Source organism: Falco punctatus, assembly GCF_963210335.1.
Source record: "Falco punctatus genome assembly, chromosome: 5".
NCBI classification, from domain to species: Eukaryota; Metazoa; Chordata; class Aves; order Falconiformes; family Falconidae; genus Falco; species Falco punctatus.
The window spans coordinates 56,564,436-56,582,980 of record NC_137584.1 but is presented as its reverse complement, the minus strand read 5'-3'; the positions used below and the strand labels follow the sequence as shown (position 1 = coordinate 56,582,980).

General features: G+C 36.6%; 1 protein-coding gene across 4 annotated transcripts in view; it reads left to right on the top strand.

The window, feature by feature from the left end:
* Positions 1-18,545, top strand: part of LAMA2 (laminin subunit alpha 2) — a 377,492-nt gene that overhangs the window by 279,932 nt on the left and 79,015 nt on the right. For all 4 annotated transcript variants that reach the window (XM_080390370.1, XM_080390369.1, XM_080390372.1 and 1 more), the window contains 4 exons: positions 3,665-3,807; positions 4,347-4,445; positions 9,703-9,814; positions 14,288-14,450. In XM_080390370.1, the coding sequence (XP_080246496.1) occupies positions 3,665-3,807; positions 4,347-4,445; positions 9,703-9,814; positions 14,288-14,450 (517 nt within the window). The remainder of the gene's footprint in view (positions 1-3,664; positions 3,808-4,346; positions 4,446-9,702; positions 9,815-14,287; positions 14,451-18,545) is intronic.

Below are 18,545 nucleotides of genomic sequence, written 5' to 3'. Positions count from 1 at the left end.
TCTTTAACTCAGTCTTGAGGGGGGAGGGGAGAAAAAGAAGGATCTTCAGCCATTCTGCAGTCAACAATTTTATATCTTTATGGGTTAATATATTCAATATTTGTAGAAGGAGAAAATTATGTAATCAGATTCCTTTAATACTAGGGCTTGGACATGTAAATATTGTAGTCTATGTAGACTGCTGTTTGCAATGCACTGACACAGAGAACGAAGGAGCTCCTAGGCACTGGTCCTGGCAGAATCAAGTTTTTTTGTCTAAAATAGGGAGTAGCTTCATGATCTCAGCCCTTCCAAAATCAGAACTAAGCAGAGATGCTGTCAGAGACAGATCTTGAAGAATCTGTGAAAAGAAGCATCTCCTAGCTCCTACACAGTCTAATTTAGCAGGAGCTGGAAGCTTCTTATCACAAGCCTTAAAAGAGTGAGCTGAAAAGAAAGATACTGTGTGTGACACCAGATCTACGAAGTTGTGGGCTAGCTTCTGCTATGTTCTGAGTTTAGCAGAAGTTGTGGGCCCTTCCGCCACAGCCGTAAGAATTAAACTTACGTCTGTGCTGGACAACTGCTGCTCTATCTGCGTGAGCTCAGTAAGCGATGGGCACCCCTACTTGACCTGGCAGCTGATAAACTATCAGTTCTCCCTTTTTTTATTGCATGAACTCCTATTGAGTCTAGACCCACACTCCAATGTCTTTTGCTCAACTCATGCACTATATAAACCTAACTAGTACTGCTAAGTATCAGAACCAGCAAATGAGACTTTTTAAATAATGAAAATCAGAAATAAACCCAAGCCAGTACTTTAGACCCTGATCTGGATCTGAGTTTTCCGATACTTGGGAGACATATTGATCATGCAAACTCCCTGAAACCAACAGCAATGGCAAGGGAACTAAAGGTTTCAGCTCGCTACTGGGGTTCTGTTTTGTGGGACAGAGGAGGGCTTTTTTATCTTTTTTATTGTTTGGTGTGAGACAAGTGCCGTAGTGGGAAAAATGAGGTAATGGGCAACAGATTAATGAGCCTAACAGAGTTCAGCACTTCATTGTGAAACAGCAGAAACCAATGCTGAAGAGTCACTATCGTAAGATACCACTTCATATCAGAGATTACATGGTTGCCCTTAGACCAAAAATTACCTAGCCATAAAAGTCTTCTGAATCTTAACAGCAATGAATGTATTAAAGCAAAATTGTGTTAGATATTCATTCAGTTGGAGGAACATGTTGTGGCTTAGACATGCAATTCCTTTATTGTACATTATCTTCTCTTTGTAAGATGCAGTAAGTGGTTAGATACCCATAAACTTATAGTGTCTTTTATTATTTGAGGAAGTATTTAAAAATAAAAAAAATATTTGGCATGCATACTTTGGAGAAGCTTCTCACAAGAGGTAAGTCAAAATCCTTACAGGACTTATTGTGCATGGGAAAGTGTGGTGAAAATGGAAAATGCAGTAATTTGCATTAATTGCTTGCTGGACTGTTGTAATATTGACTGCATGATTTGCCTCTTACATGCTTGCACTGCTGTAATGACCTGAATTTAGTGCTGCATTCATTAGTATTAGACACACATTTATACTGACAGTTTTATAGATAGACACAGAAGTATTTAGTCTTGCAAAATATAATCATACTCTTGTAATATTTCCCATAGCTACAGTACATTTCAGACTGCATATTGGAATAGCTTAGTCTTGTCTTACCTACTCAGCTGTGGTCCTCACTTGATGTAGTTCCTCTTTTCAACCTGATTATCATGCAAGAGGTGTTAATTTATCCTGAATTCACTTATCAATAGTTTACTCATTGAGAATACTAGATGTCTTCATAAGCTGTTCATTTTTTTTCTCGTTGGTGTGAAACAATTTTGTCTTTCATACACAGCAGATTTTTAGTGTTTTAGTACCAAACACTGACAATTTTGAGGGTGAATAGATTTAGGTTGTTTCATAAGTGAAATAATGTATCAGAAAAAAGAAAACAACAAACAGCAACCCTTTTCAGGTCCATGATCACTTACAAGCATCTTGCAAAATTATTACCAGGTCTACTTATCTTCTTGACCAGCTATGTAATAGGTGTTTCTTATATAAAACATTCAACTGGCTGTAAAGCTTGTTTTTCCTGTAATTCTGTCAGACTTCTAAAAGCAAGCACACTATGACAAGAGCTTAGATAGTAATAAGCGCTTTTTTTTTTATTTCACATTGAAATATAAATCAGAATGTATCATGCCCACAGTTAACAACTGCAGAGAAGTTTGTGTAGTTCAGCTTATGTAACAAAATACTGTGAAATGGGAGGACGAAGTCTGCAAATGGAAGCAATGAAAATGCAAAAGGAAGTCTTAAAATAACAGTATCTAGCTTTCTGCACCCACTTCTTACTGCATTAATCCAGCATCTATCTTGTCTCCTTTTCAATCATTGCACGAGTTTCGTGGTGTATTAAGCTACTATTCATTATTCTTCTTTTCTCTGTATTTGACTCAACTCCTTGCCATACTGAAGAGCCAACCTACAGAATAACATCAGTATTCAGATAACTGAAAACTTTAAAGAACAGAAAAAAATAATCTATATGAAGAATAGGTTTCAAGGAAAAAAAAATGTTAATTTTCTGTTGAAAATAACTTCTCTTTTTCTACGGAAACATACATGTTTAGTGGGTTTTTTAAGCCATTGAGCTGCCTGGGAGTGTTGCTGAAATAAATAATTACATACTTGTAAAACTTAAGGCACAATCCTCTATGTCTGTTAACATTACCAGTGAATTCATTGTTTCACAGTTTGCTCCGTTTCCTGAGATGTTGTTCAGGTTTGCCAGTTCTGTGTAGCATCTTTATGCAGGGAAACAGTAAGACACTCCCACAACTCTGTTCTAAAGGATGAAGTATTTTCCTGTCTGCAGCATAAATTATACAAGACTGTAAGATTATGAGAATTTCTTGTGATAGTTTATAGAAAGCCGGGGGGGGGGGGGGGGGCGGGGGGGGAGTGCAAACTTCTTTCAGTATCATCCAGCACACACCAGTATTTTCCATGCTAAAGCATATTTGCAAGAAAGGAAGCACACATAAAAACCAAACTGGTTAGTGAAAGGAGGTAGGGAAAAGCATTACTAACAGAAAACTATCAGTATTTTTACCTGGACTCTTTCAACTGTCTGCATTACAAGTTTAGAATGTTTGGTCATACTGTTATATGACTATAAAGTATATAAATTGTGAGACTTCTGTAGCCTTTTTTTATATTCAAAGCCACAACCATACTATACTTAAAGTGCTCCTTAGATTTTCCAAATTAGTTGTCCACTTTTTTCAACCTTAACCCAAATTACTTGTCTAATTTAGGATTTTATATTGGCTAATCCATAATGGACAATGTTAATTATTTCCTCTTTTTGTGAGGTAAGCCTATCTATTTTGCTGCTCTTTTTTATATGAAAATGTCCCACTACCAAGTCCTAAGCAATAAGGTCTTTCCTGTTCTCTAGTTGTTATTTCCATTTTTTTCTCACACTAAGCTTTTGGGGTAAATTATCTGAAATTAGTGTTACTCTCACAGAATTGTATGTGTGCCATAAAATTTCTAACTCGTATGTCTTAAATATTTAGCAATATTTAATATTTAAATAAGCTTTGCTCTTCTTCCTCTCAGCTTGTGATGATGAATGCACAGGACTCCTTCTCAGTGATCTGGATCGGCTAAACCAGATGATCCTGAGTGTTAACCTTAGTGGTCCATTGCCTGCTCCATATAAAATGTTGCATGGTTTTGAGAACATGACACAGGAATTAAAGGTACGTTCATAGTATTCACATTCGTAAATAACAGGGCTTCAGTACAACTGTACTTCAATCTGTTCAAACATACAGCCATGAGCAGGTTCAGGGAAGAAGAAAAAAATCAAGATTTAATTACTTGTAACTTGTTTTGATTAATAAGTAGTTATCACAGCTATTTATTTTTACTTATTTTAATAAATAAATCTTACAGCAGTAGTTTGTGTACCTATGTGCAAGGAATTATACTGCAGAACAGGAAAAGTGATGTCGCATCCAAATAGAATGGTGTTCATGCTGGTGGTGTGTAAAGCGGTTACGTATGTTATATACTCTATGTTTCATACCATACTTACGGGTTCTCCACTAAACTATGTAAAGCTGTCAAGATTCCCGAGAAAAGTATGTTGGATGGATGTGTCACAAAAGTCAATGACAAAAGGGCGTTGCATAGTGTAATGAAAAGGAAATTTTTGATGCTGCTTTTCTACAATATTTGGAAGCACTGAGATCCATTAAATACAGAATTTCGCTCTCCCTCCTCTGTTCCCCAACAGCATTTGCTTTCACCTCAGCGAGCACCAGAGAGATTTCTTCAGCTAGCACGAGAAAATCTGGATACCCTGGTGACAGAAATGGATGAACTGCTGGCAAGAGTAAGTCTGTGATCACGTTGGGGTCTATGGGTTTGGTTAAAGCTGCAAAATTACAGAAATCTTCTGAATATGAACTTGAAGTATAAGATGCTTCTCAGTCTCAGTGTTTGAAATGGTAGCTAGTCCTCGAACAACCTCTTTTTGTAGGCCAATATATTGAGATACATTTTCTGCAAAACTTTATAATAATGTAAGAAAACTTTATAATGCTCATACAGAGGTCCCAAGAATGAACTTATTTGGAAAAGCTGACACTTAAAAGAAAGATAGTTATTGATACAGCATTTTTGGGCTTTCCCATGACTTCAGCTGCAGGTTATGTTACAAACCTAATGGCACAAACCCATGGGATTACCATAGTTTCTCGCATATCTGGAGTTTTTCTTTGAATAGCTGAGGCTTTTGGAAACTGAACCGCCTGGTTCCTTCCTTTTCTTCCAAACAGTAGTACTGTCTCTGTTAAGTCTATCTGCTTTCTGTATCAGCAACGTCATCATACTCCCTTTCATATCTCCTGAGCCTGACTGTCTCACAATAGTTCTCAGTCTGTTCCTGTTCTAAGATTGCTTGTTGCAATACAAGTAACCTGGCTTCGCTTAGAGTTACGTAGTGCTCAGCCATCTCGAGCAAATTACAGGAAAAGTTTTGCTGTTTTGCGGTTTCATTTTCCATTTTGGGTTATCTGTTGTATTGGCTTGTTTCTCCAGGAGCTGTAGAGCAAATGGTAGCCGAGCCTGATTCACTTATTTTAAAGAAATTGTACAGCAAGGAAACGGAATTCCTGGTTTAGCAAATAACGAGGTCTCATTAAGAGTCAATGAATGGCAAAATTGAAATGGGGACAATATTTAAAGGGAGAATTCAAATATATGCACAAGGTGTGTGAGTTTAGTTAAATGTATGTGTTTTATATTTCATTTATGAGGGTAGTGTGTCTTCTGGATTTCAATTGATGTGCTATTTACTCTTCTTATTAAGGAAGTTTTATTTCGATATAGACCTTATTTTGGTCTAGGAAAAGACTGTCTAAGAAAATAATATAAATTGTGCCACCTAGTGGAGAACAAAATAGTGAAATGCACGAGCCACAATAAAAACAGCTGTCCAAAATGTATTATGAAGGATTACCAAAAATCATGTTCGTGAGGAGTTCTTCCCTATGTTAAAATAGCCAAATAAGAAATACATGAATTACTGTATTGGTGAATATACAGGTGAGAGAATTTACCTTATCCCCATACAGTTTTAGCATAGTGTCTTAAAATTGTTCATAGTTTACAGAACTAAAGTTCTCAGAAAAACTGGTTTGTGTGTGTGGATTATATTCAATTTTGAAAAAAACTATGTAATTATAGGTAATGGGTAAGAAAGCATCTGCAGTGTGTTTGCATATGTATGTCTATACACACACATATGCACAGGCATCTATACATACTCTCACTGTAAGTCTAAAGAAAGCTTGTTTTTTCACTTTTATTTGATCTTTTATTTTTCTGCCAGAAATAACTATTATGGTACTTTTAAGTCTAAGTGGGCTTTTAACTTGTGACAGCCCTACAGGCAGAGAAGATTATATTTCTTCTATTAAGATTTCTCAGTCTTCTCTTAAGACATTTTTTTCCTTTGCATAGTTGCTTTTTTTAGTATCTTTTCCAATTGCCACCCCCACCTCCCCACCCAAAAAAAAATAAAATTAATCCCCCCCTAGACATGACCTAAAATAACGTTGCAAATTCTGACCTCCTGTAGATTAATCTTAGAAGGAAAAATATTGAAGGTGTGGTCTTAGGGAGTTAGTGTGCTGGTCAGATTATCACTGCTTCCCTGTCTGCAGTTTTATATTGTTGCAATGAGTAAATAGCCTGATGGTTTCCAGTTATCCTTATAGAGAGTTAACTTATTGCAGTTGGGTTTTTATATTTGGGGACTATCAACTGGTGGCAGGTCCTACCCTTTTGTTTCTGTGTTTGTAAATACGAGCAATGTCCAAGAAAGAAGGCTGAATCCTGATGCAGCATGTTCAAGTCTCATTTCCGAATAAAGACATAGCCAATAACTATATAATGGCCAGCACTTGGAGCACATGGTACAACCATAGATAGCAAGGATTTTCCCTGCGTCTGATTTGAAGGCTCACTAAATTTTCAAAGTGAAACCAGTAGTGATGAAGAAAAAGGTTGATGAGGGTTAGTAAGGAGTCTATTTCCATGAAAAAATGTCAATTTATCCATTTTAAGGTAAAGTGTAGAAGATAATAGTGTTTAGTCACTATAAAACCTTTGGGGGGTTTGTTTCCTTGTGGTCTCTTTTCAATCCATCATCTCTTACATCAGTGCAGTACTCTTCCCCCACCCTCACCCCCCACCCCCATCATATTCTTTCCTTCATTCACTCTGCCATACAGATCTTCACATCTTTCTTGCACTAATTACGCTTACATGGTTGCATGCTCATTCCCACATCTACCACCAGAGGCAGACCTCAGACTTTTCACTTGCTTTCAGCTCACTACTTTTAGTCAAAACCCCCTCTTCCCTTCTAATTAGGTACAGAGTCTTCAGGAAAGACAGGGATCAGAATTAGTCCTCTTGATTGAAATGCCTCTTTTAATTTTGTAAACTTTTTCATTTCTCCCATACCACTGAACTTCTCAAGCTCAGAAATTTCTGGAAGCAGTAGCAAAGGCAACTTAGTTTCCAATAGTTGGAAGCATTTGATGGGAGAGCCAAGAACTTCCATCTGTACAGTGATGTTTCTGTTTACTCCTCCTTTGTGGTCTACAACTCACTAGCTGGAGAAATTCCTGTAGGGCTCCCCTCCAGATGCCATTCAGAGGAATTTCTTACGGCTTGGTAAGACCTCAGACTAAACACACAAACAACCAAAATGAAAATATGTGTGTAATTGCTAATACTTGTTAATAGTCTAAGTTGCTAAGTGGCTAATGGTCTTCAGATTGGGGCAAAGCCTTCCATGGAACCTTCATCACTAAGTACAAGCTGCGAACCTCACCAAAGCAAGTTTATTGATCTTGGATACTTTACTCTATTTCCATGGTAGAGATCTCCTTTATGCCAAAAGGTCTTATTTGTGTCAGGACTTCTTGAAGATTCATTCCAAACCCTTGCTCTAGGTCCAGTCCGCCTGACCCTTATTGGTACCCCAGAGGTTTTTGTGCCTGTTTACACTGTTAGTAGATGCTGAAGACTGACCTTATAGAAATGGTGACCTGTAGTAAACTAAATATATAGAAAATGAGTAGAACTTTATTAACAAATTGAAACATTTAATTAGCCATGGAATGGCTAGGTAAAAGTGTGAAGGATGTTTGCCATTTAATTTAATTTATGGACTAAAAGCTAGACGAGACAATGAAGCAGAAGATTATTTTTCAGCACAGCAAATTATAGCAAAATACAGAAATCCTTCAGTGGAGCTGAATGAGATTTAAGTACTAAAGAGAACTGTCACTGAGAGGAAATGAAAACTGTTTGATGACAGATTAATGTGCACAAAAATACAGTACATGCCATTCAGTCATAAATATTGAGAGGTTAAAGTAGCCAACTGGAATTAACATAAATGTGGAAAAAGTAATCAAAACTAAGAAAAGTATATGTAAGTTATAAAACACCATTTGTAGTAAAGGACTTAGAAATATTCTAGAATATAATAAAAGTGAATGTGAAAATTCCAAGCAAATAAAATCCAAAGAATAAAAGGCTGATTGTGGAGGATTTGACAATAAATAATAAGGTAGTTCTCAATTACATGAAGAATGAAATGACATCAGAAATGCCAAGCTGGGTTAGAGCAGTGGTCCATCAAGATCATTCTGTATTTTTGCCTTTTTCCTATCCAAATTGCCTCTTACAGCTTACTTTGACAATATTTTAGTTCTGTAGCTATACAGGTAAAGGGGTTTTGTAAATCCAAGAGGAAGTAACCAATACCATGATTAAAGCTGTGTAAATGTGAAAGCTATGTTCTTCTGCTGATATAGGGATGAAATAAACTAACTCCCCCCAGTCAGCATGGGTTCTTAATTCTTCCTGTATAATTCTATTTATCTGAATGATTTTCATATAAATTACTTTCAGAATAACTACTCTACAGTAGACCAAAACTGCAAGTGATATGATAATTCCAGGGATTTCATTTCAGAAACCCAGCTGTCCTGAGGTATCTTGAGGGCTTCCATCTGGAAGCTAATCAGGCAAAAATAAATGTGTTGAAAGTGATACTATTTCTCTTTGACTATTATTCAAAAGGGTTGGGGCTTGTAACCAAGAAAACAGTTTGTACAGCTCAAGTCAGGGAAAACCTAAGTTCATTTTGAATTATTGACCTTCTAGCCATTTCCCAGAGACCAGAAAGTGCAGAATGCCCTGCTTCAAGACATTCATGGATGTGCAATCCCCAAATAAAAAAAACTGGGTGGTTTTTTTTGGTTTGGGGGTTTTTCTGCTTTACAATACAATTTGACAAGCTTTATTGCTTGAAATCGTCAGCTTCCTTGTAATAAAATTGGGTCCATTTTGTGAATAAGGACCTTGAGAGCTAAGTAGAATGTGTTAAGATGTTTCTTTTCCTCAGCATGTTTTTGAGATCTGCAGAAGATACCTGTCTTCATCCTACTGCTGCTGTAATTCAACACAATTATAAAGCATTTAGTTACACAAAGCTAAAATTTTACTGAGCATCCCAATACGTTGCAAACAAACAACTTCAAGCATTAGAGCTGAAAAAAAACAACTTTCCTTTTTCTCTTTCTTGGTTTAATTAATGTATTGATTTAAAATTATTCTTGCTTGACATGATCTCTTTGAGAATGCCTCCAGGGAGGAAGGAAAGAGGTCATGATATCTGCTGCACTTTGTCAATCGAAAACTGCACAATTCTGACACTATGGAAAGTATTCCCTGATGAATCTTAACCTTAAAAGGTTCCAAACAACATTTCTTTAAGCAAATTTAGTGAATGATTTCATGCTGTTTCTCTTTGTGTGCTGTTGCACACAACTAGGGTTTCTCAGAACCTAAAATAAAGCCTTCCAATTTCCACTTAAAGGGAAGGGTAATAAAATTTAATTGTGTACTTGAACAGAGCATGTCATTTCCCGTTCATCTGATCAATAATTCATTGATTGCCTGTTGCCTGAGGAAAGTTTTATACATAAATTCAGCCAGTAGGAGTATTCCACAGTGCACCCTTGTCCTGTTCATTAATTATACTTTTCCTGAATTTGGATCACTAGGCTACCAAGGTGACAGCAGATGGTGAGCAAACCAGGCAGGATGCTGAGAGGACTAATGACAGAGCGAAATCTCTTGGACAGTTCGTCAAAGGCATTCTCCAAGCTGCTGAAGGTATTGGAAAAATACGCTGATTGTTTCTCAAGAAAACTGAAGGATGGTGGGGGAGAAGGTCTGAGAGACAGCGAGGAAGAGTTTATTCACTGAGAAATGTCATATACTTTAAATTTTGAGTGAAGAAACTATAGTCAGCTATCTTCAGACTTTTTTCAAGCAACAGATGCAGTTTATATAAACAGTGTATTTGTAGTTATGAACAAAGACTAGCAGAACATTGAGTATGTTCCTTCAGGATTTTTGCAGTTATTTGAAGAAAAGTTATTATGATGAAGTAGCTAAGAGGGCTTAGCTTTTATTTATTTTCAAACCAGTTAAAAACATGTATTGGGGGAAAGGCTTGATGTAATTTCAGCATTTGGTACATTAACACTTCATCTTAATTCCACAAAATTACTTCAAAAATACATTACTGCTTGCTGTTAATGAACATCTGCTACTTGGAATTTCCAAGTGACTCCTAACCCTACCTAAGCAGTAGCATAAAGCCAACTCTCTTTCTTCCACAAGCTGATTCCCTGCATTTACAATGCAGTAAAGATTTGTGAGCAGAAGTATTGTAGATGGCTTTGAGAAGCAAGACCTATATACTGTATGAGGGTATTAAATAAAATAATGACTGAAAAATATGAAAATTATTGGCAACCACAGACAGACTTTCTACTTGAAAAATACTTATTTGTTCTTTCTTTCTGAAAGCTCCCCCTACAGTACTATTTTCAATAGTTATGCTTCTGAAGTCCCATCTCATTGAAAGGGAAATCTTCCACTTTTGTCCAGGTGCTATAAAGTACATTTTATATTGCTTTCCACGTGTAACATCCCCATACGTGCCCTGTAGCTGAATTGAGCAGCGGTTTAGGATAGCTTTAGGATGTGCAACTTTGACATGAAGTAAATGTGGGAAAAGCAACAATAAAAAGTAAGCAAGTTTTCAAGATAATTTTTAAACAAAAGACCAGGTTCCTCAGTTCACGATGAATTTGGGATGACAAGGACTAAACTGATTTTTTATTCCTCAAAGTTTATGCCCAGTGTTTGTAACCCAAACAAAAGTTTCCTTGATCAGGTTTAGCAATAGAAAGTACAGAGTTTGAAGACATTGAAGAGGTGAAATAAATTTATGTGATATCTTAGAAGTAGACAAAGACTTTAAAATCAATGTGTTTGCCTAGAGGCCAAGTTAACTTTTCAAGAGTAGATGAAATATAGGAGCACAGGACCAAAAGATACCTCCTGGGTTGCTGCATCCACTCCCCTGCTATCATAAACTTTCTAACCCTCATCTTCAAAGCAGTTTCCACAAGTACACAAAATCTGATTAGAAGGCAGTTTCAGAACTCATCATAACTACAAACTTTCTCATTTCTAGCTAAAAAAAAATATTCAAGTTTAGTTTATCATCATGTTTTCTTTTGCCAACTTCATCCTTTACTTCAAATAGATTTTCTTCCTTTCCCTAGTGCTCCTTGTCCTTCCCCCACCCCCAACTTATGTTTGTAGAGAAGAATCATATTCCCCCTTTGCCCTTTTTTCCTAGACTAAAACACCTTAAAGCACATTCTCCCACATCTCTGGCTCACCTTTGTATAATTCCCCTTCCTCTGTTCAAAATTAAGTTCATCTTTCCTGAGCACAGGCAGCAAGCATTGAAATGAGGTTGCTTCACTGTCTTGCACTTCAGTAACATTAAAATCTGCCTATGTCAGCTCTCCTAATACATTCTGGGATAGCATTTCCTTTTTTTCACAGCTGGGTGCCATTGGAGATTCATAATATAGCTGTGTCCTTCTCATTCATACCTTATATCTGACTGGCAAAGCCATAGTTTACAGCTGAAATCTCTGTTGTTTAGTTTACAACCTTGTGTTTTCTACTGATCCTGTCAGATTACTTCAGTTTTGAAGGTCATCCAGTTCTTTCTGCATAGCATTCCAATTTTACTCAACTAAAACTGTCTTACAACTTTTCCTCATAAACATATTTTATCAGTAGACTTTCTTTTCTTTTTCCCCAAAATCATTAATGAAAATATTCAACTGGATTTTATAGTAATCACTATAGTCAGATATGTGCTACCTTTAGGGGGAAAAAAATAAACCAACAATCATTTATTCCACATCCTTTTTTTCACTTACTTTTAAAGCAATTTCTCAGGCCATAGTGGAATTCCCATTTCTTCAAAACGGGCACTACATTGGCTTGTTCTCAGTCAAACGGTCTTCTTCCTGGATTTGTCAGGTCATGCACCAGATCTTTCAAGTTTCTAGAATGACAGTTCTCTGGCCATTCCAGCTTGAGTTTCTCAAAATGTTCTTCCTCTGGTTGTGGTTATTTCTATACCCTTACTTCTGATTGCCATCCTCAAGTACCTTCCTGTTCAGGATCACTATCTTCCAAAACTGAGGATAAACTTTCATCTTATGTTGGAGCCATTCATAGAATATTTTAAAATTTGACAACATTTTAACTGCATATTGGCCCCATACCTTCTCTGACTCTGCTCTTTTTGACCTATGAGACATTACTAGATTGTTCCTTAAAAACTTTTATGTTCACTTGCATTATTCTGATTGAGATGGCCAACCAGTTTGGAGGTATTCTTTATGCCCATTCCTTGTCCCCCATTCCTTGTCCCCCATCCCTAGATTACAGATTTCTGAAAGTTATAGTACTTTGGTTCTCTAGGAATGCAGGACTGTATCTGTGGTCCTGAGCTCACTAGTACTTGTTGCCTGTAGGCAACAAGTTTAGGATGAAATGCCATGGAAGGACCTATTTCTTTCCACTGACTGAAGGTAATGCTTGAGAATGGCAGTGCTCAGAAGTACATGTTTGTAGATCAGATAGTTGCCTCCCTAAATGTCAGGGAATCAAGGAATTCTCGAAACTATAAAAACTCCTTATTACAAGTGAGAAGTTTGGAGTGATTTGTTATAATGACCATGCTCTGACCATTGACCCATTTCTACTGAACTGATTGCTGACTTTCTTAACTTCCGAGTACCTGTAGCTAGTTTTCTCTCTTAACTACAGAATATTCCCAGCTTTGCACCTCCTTGTGTTTGTCTATGTCAGTGCATCCAAACCTTTTACCACTACTGGACTCCGAAAGTTTGCGGTATACTAAGACTAGAAATCAAAGATGGTTATGAGAAGAGGAGGATGGAGGAGAAAGATAAAGCTAGGTATGAATTTTCCTGACCCTAATAAAAGCTGAGATAACATATCCATTTTCCCTTTTAAGGTAAATATTCAGGGAGGTTAAATTACTATTTATTTATTCTTAGATTATTTTTTTATTTAAAAAGAATATATGCCTATTCCTGGCCTGAGGTAGCTTAGTAATGATACATAACATGACGCACAGAAGTGATCCATGATCCATTTAAGAGAAACAGTCTTTTTCTAGTCCTCACTACCCCACACGTAACCACTCTTGATTAAAAATGCAAATCTCAGCTCTTACCACCAAATCAAGAAATAATTAGATTAGAATTTTCTTCATAATTTGTTCTAAACCTACAGAATGTGTAGATGAAATATTTATTTATTTGAAGTTTGGAAGACGGATTTTAATTTCTTCAGTTAAAGATTTAATTTAAAATATTAGGAAGTAGCCGTGTAACCAGAAACTCTACTGTTTTGGAGAAATCAGTTACTTGGGAGCCCTGTGCCTATAGAAAGGCAGCAGTACTTCTTAAAATTGAAGATAGAACTGATTGTTGGAAATTACCTAGTTGCTTCTGAACGTGTATATTTTAGTATCTTGTGGTGTGCTATGGCAGAAAGATGTTAGCCAGTCCTTGAATATGATATCAGTGTACAGCTTTAGCAGTTAGGAATAATTCAACTGCTCCGAACACATAACACATTTATAGTGTACCATCATATGTTCCAGCCTCCATTCCCTTCCTTTCCATTTCTGGATATCTGCTTCTAAACATGAGTGGGTTTAGACATCTGTGGGTGTCTTTTACTCCTCTTCTCTCTCCTTCTTTTTCCAAAACTTACCCATAATTAATTCTTCCTAGCACTGTTAAGTATGAATACTAAAAATGACATATTTTGAAGTTCTCTAAAAGTAATTTTGATCTAATTTTCATTGCTTGTACGGCCTGCTCCTTAATTCTATAAGCAATATAACAGATTATCTTCTGCTGTTTCAGCAGTGCAAATTCTTTCTTTCAAGGGGAGGAGGGGAGCAATATATTTCTTATACTGGATATAAAGACTTTTTCACTTTAATTATTGTGCTTAAAAGTGAGCTGTAATAAAAGGTTTGATAAAACATAGAACATTTTCTCATTTGTTACTGATCATTGGATTAACCATCCTTTATATTTCACAGCAGGAATAACCAGTGCAAGTTGCGTTCTACTTGCTGATAGAGTTAATAGGCAGATGCTTAAAGCCTCTCTGTTTTTATTTACTAACTTCCTATGTAACTCGTTTTTTGCCTCCCTGCAGCTGCAAATGAAGATGCTATAAAACTGAATGAGACACTCAGAACCCAAGACAAGGCCTTGGAGGAGAGTCTTCCAGAACTGCAGCGCGAGGCTGACAGAATGATCTCAGAATTGAGAAGCAGAGAGCTGAATATGCAGGAAAGAATAGCTCAGGATGAGTTAAAGTGAGTAGAGACCTCTGTCTTCAACCTCCTAGTGATAACATCTGGCTCTTGTAAATACGATTGTCATCTTTTCCAACCAAGTTTTCAAGCTGGGGCTTACAGAAATGTGAAGGAAAGCAAAGTCTAATACTTCATATCTATTAATGTAGCATTTGCATTTCTGGAAATGCTTACATATGTGGAAAGCAATCCCTAGGAAATTACTTCTCAGCTCCACAGGTACCAGCAATGTTTCTAATAGAATTCTAAGCAATTTTTTTCAGTTTTCAGCTTCTGCTTCAGACCTGATGAATGTCTTTTGCACTAAAAAGCCTGTATAGAAACTTGGAGGGGGGTGGGGGTCTGGGAAATTAATTGGTCTACTAATAAAAATATTATCTGTCTGCAAAGTTTGTCCAGTAGCATAGACATTCAAAAGGATGTATTTTGCCATACACAGAATAGTGTAGATAAGAATATTCCAGCTCTGTGCCACAGTTCAGAAGCCTAAGGTTTGGTTATTTAGCTATTTGTAAAAGTAAAAACTATATATGTACGTATAATTATATTGACAGCTTTTTATAAAGCATTTTGCAAAATGCTTAAAACTTACCTGATCCAGAAAAATACTTGGCTTGAAGTTCAGATTTTGGTAGTCTGTTACTTCTGCATCAGTCAGACCAGGCATATTTCTAAAGCTAGGCTTTGCTTAGCACATCACCAGAGCAAACAGCTAGCAGGTAATCCAGCTGAGCTGCTGCGTGGACCATTGAAGTTGTGATGGCTCAGAAAACTATCTGGGATGGAGGTATTCAGGCCTGAAAATGTCAGTTATCAGGCACATGCATACTGTAAGGAGACATAAATAGAATACAAGATTAGCTAAGAATTCCAAGCAGTATAGAATCAGATTTGCACTGCCTATCTTACATTTTGTAATCTGGATCACTTTCAGAAAATCCTATGATTACAGTATTTCTTCCCATAATTCTGATGGTTCTGCTTTCTTTTCTTTTGATAAAGGATATATTGCAAACTTATTTTTCAGTAGTGTTTTATTGCTTTTTCTTCTGGTTCCACCGAGCCTCTTCTGTCCGTTCTCCACTCACACATAGAAATAAATGAGGAAAAAGTAGGGATGAGAAAAATATAGCTAAACCTTTGAAAGTGCTACCTGCAATTTTAGGGCAGACTAGGGGGAGGCCTTTCCAACAAGGTGTTCTTAGTCCACAAATGCTACAGCCAACATGAAATTGTCAGACTAGCCCAATAGCTAGAGTAGGTAAAGGAGTAGGGCTTTTTTGAGGGAAAGAACTTCTTTCCTTCTTACCAGTGTTCCTGAAATGTGCAAAGTAAGTATTTTCATTTCCTGATAAAGGAATATGTTTTATGCTAAGAAATACATGAATATATGTACTGATTTCAATCAAAGTTGTATGGTTTATCTTAGGGATAGGATAACTTCTTCATAGGCAGTCATTGAGACCCAAGAAATTTGGCAGTGAACTCAACAGAATGAGAATTAGTCATTGTGGGTTATAGGGTGGGGAGGAAAGGTCCCTAGATAGTATTTTCTGAAACTCATTTATAAAGTACTGCCTCTTAAAGAAAAATGTCTTAAAACTGCTTAAGTAATATAGTAAGATAGTGGATAGGATACATTCTACAAGGAAAAAAGATGAATAAAAATGAATCTTTCTTAAAATTCTGTGTGCATGCATGTGTGTGGATCACTATGCTCACATGTATTGTTATTCATATAGGAATATTTACTTTTTAATAGCTCTGCAAGTCTTGTGATCACTTGAAAGTAGTTAATCATGTTTACTCTTTGGTGAAATGTCTTTTGGCAATGACTGTATTCTGCTTTCAAAATTCCATCCAAGAACAGAATGACAAGGATGGGTGGATTCCTCTTACCTCTCCTATATTTTCTGAAGTCTCAAAAGTTAAATGAAGACAAATTAAGTAAAGTCTTCTTGCTTTCATAGACAGCAAAACTTCTCTAACATGTGCAGCTTTTTCCCTCATTTATTTTCCTTCAGACTTTTCAAATCCAGTCTGTAATCTGATTGCCTTCGTGTACTGAAGTGGCACGTTAGTCAATAATTTCTCTCTAAAAAGAGCATGTTAAAAATACACCAGTTTCTGTCCTAAACCAACCTGATTTTCATACTTACGAAAAATATCTGTCAATATTTTGTAACATTCCTAGACATTTTCTTGGACGCCACTGAGTTGCTATCAAGGGATGCTGAGCCAGAAATCTATCTTTGTATTTAATATGCAGAATAGCTTTATTTTTGTGTGACTTTTTCTTCCGTAAATTTGTGTGATGGCTTTTCAGCCACTGTGGACTTTATCATCCAATTTCCTGTAAGAATGCTCTGCATAGCTCAGCCACGCAGCATTTGAAGATACGCCTCCTGTGTTTTGATATTGCTTCCTGATATTTTCATTTTTGTGTTTGGAAAGACATTGGACAGTTGGAACACCTTATCCATGCTACTCATGATGTTATAGTCCTCTTTTTGTCTCTAGATAGGACAATTCTAACATATGTAGACTCTTATATGTATACAGTTTGGGTTTTTTTTTAAATCATTTTGTAATCAATTTCAAACCCTTCTTTTGTTGCCTTGTACTTATTTTGAGGATTCAAACCATACAGCATTCCAGGTGTTACGCCAGATCTGTGATTCACTTCAAACATTTTGTATAGTTTTGTTCTTTTTCTAGGAAGTTATCCAGTGGAAGTAGCACATGTTAAAAGTACAAGATAGTATTTCAAGAAATGTACAATCTAGTCAGAGAAATTCTGGCACATAAAGCAAGGGATTACATGGAGCAGATTTATTGCCTTGTACCTCCTTAGAAAGAGCAGAGTGGGAAAATGCACAACGGGTCAATATGGAAGTGTTATCTTTAGAGAACCAATGGGGAATTTTGAGGCAAGCTACTGGACAGATAGGTGTTTTGGACTGTACTATGAGACAAGGACATAAAAAGCAAATCCTGTGTCTTGTACTATTCCTCTAGTATTGCAGAGTCATAAGGGTGTCAAAATTTGCTAGAAGTGTAAGACAGTAGCTGCTTATACGAAGAACAATGGAGGAGGTAAGGGAGAAATTCTGAATTCCTTTCTATTCTTCTGTGACAGGTTGTCAATACTGGGATTTAATTTTTGATTAAATATTTTGTCCTCAGAAGTTGCAAATTCACAGCACCATTTTTTTTTTCCATCAAAACAAAAGGCAGGGCAGAGGGGTAAAAGTCCATCTCAGAAAATCCCAAAGCTAAGGTCAAGGGCACAATTTGGCTTTCCTTGGCTCCAGTTCAGATCCCTCATACAAATTATGCCCAGTGGCAGCTCTCTTTTCCACCTCTCAGGTATTTTATTTTTTTGTGTGCATTTATTTATGTGTTTATTTTTAGAAGGTTTCTAATGGAACTAAGTATAGACTGGCCAAACTGCTTTTTCAGAAAATACAGTTCTTTTTTCCACACAACTTCTTCGAACACTTTGCCATAATGAGACAGGAAGAAAAACTCCATCTGTTCTAGGTAAACGTGTGATATATTTCTTCTGTAGGTATTATCTATCCTACAGACTCCTGTTTACTTAGGATTTTTCTTTACCTTTAAATCATTGTTTTGGAAATGCCTCCTTTTTTTTTTTTTTTGTCTTTCCCCCTTCCCCTGTCTTTGTCATATCATTGCATTAACACTGTTGTTATATGTTACATGACACTGATTCAATGGCAGGCAAATGACAGGGCATAAAGACTCCAGTACTCCATCCTTTAAAACTGGGTGCAGTGCCTCTCTGATGATCAACATTGCATCCTGTGCCAAAAGCAGGCACCTGTGAACTATCTATTTCTGTGTTGCCAAAGTCCTATAAAAATATCCTAGAATTTGTTTTAGATAAGCAAAATTCTTTGGCTACTGGAAGTCATAAATCCAAGGATTCTCGGGGTTGTTTATTTCACAGGAAAGTATTTATGATTTTTGACTGTTTGGAGCAGCCTGTCTGCCCCAAGGCATCTTGAAATCAGGTGTATCTACATACCCTCCTCAGTTCAAGGTAGGAAGCCACTTTGTCACATGTCACAT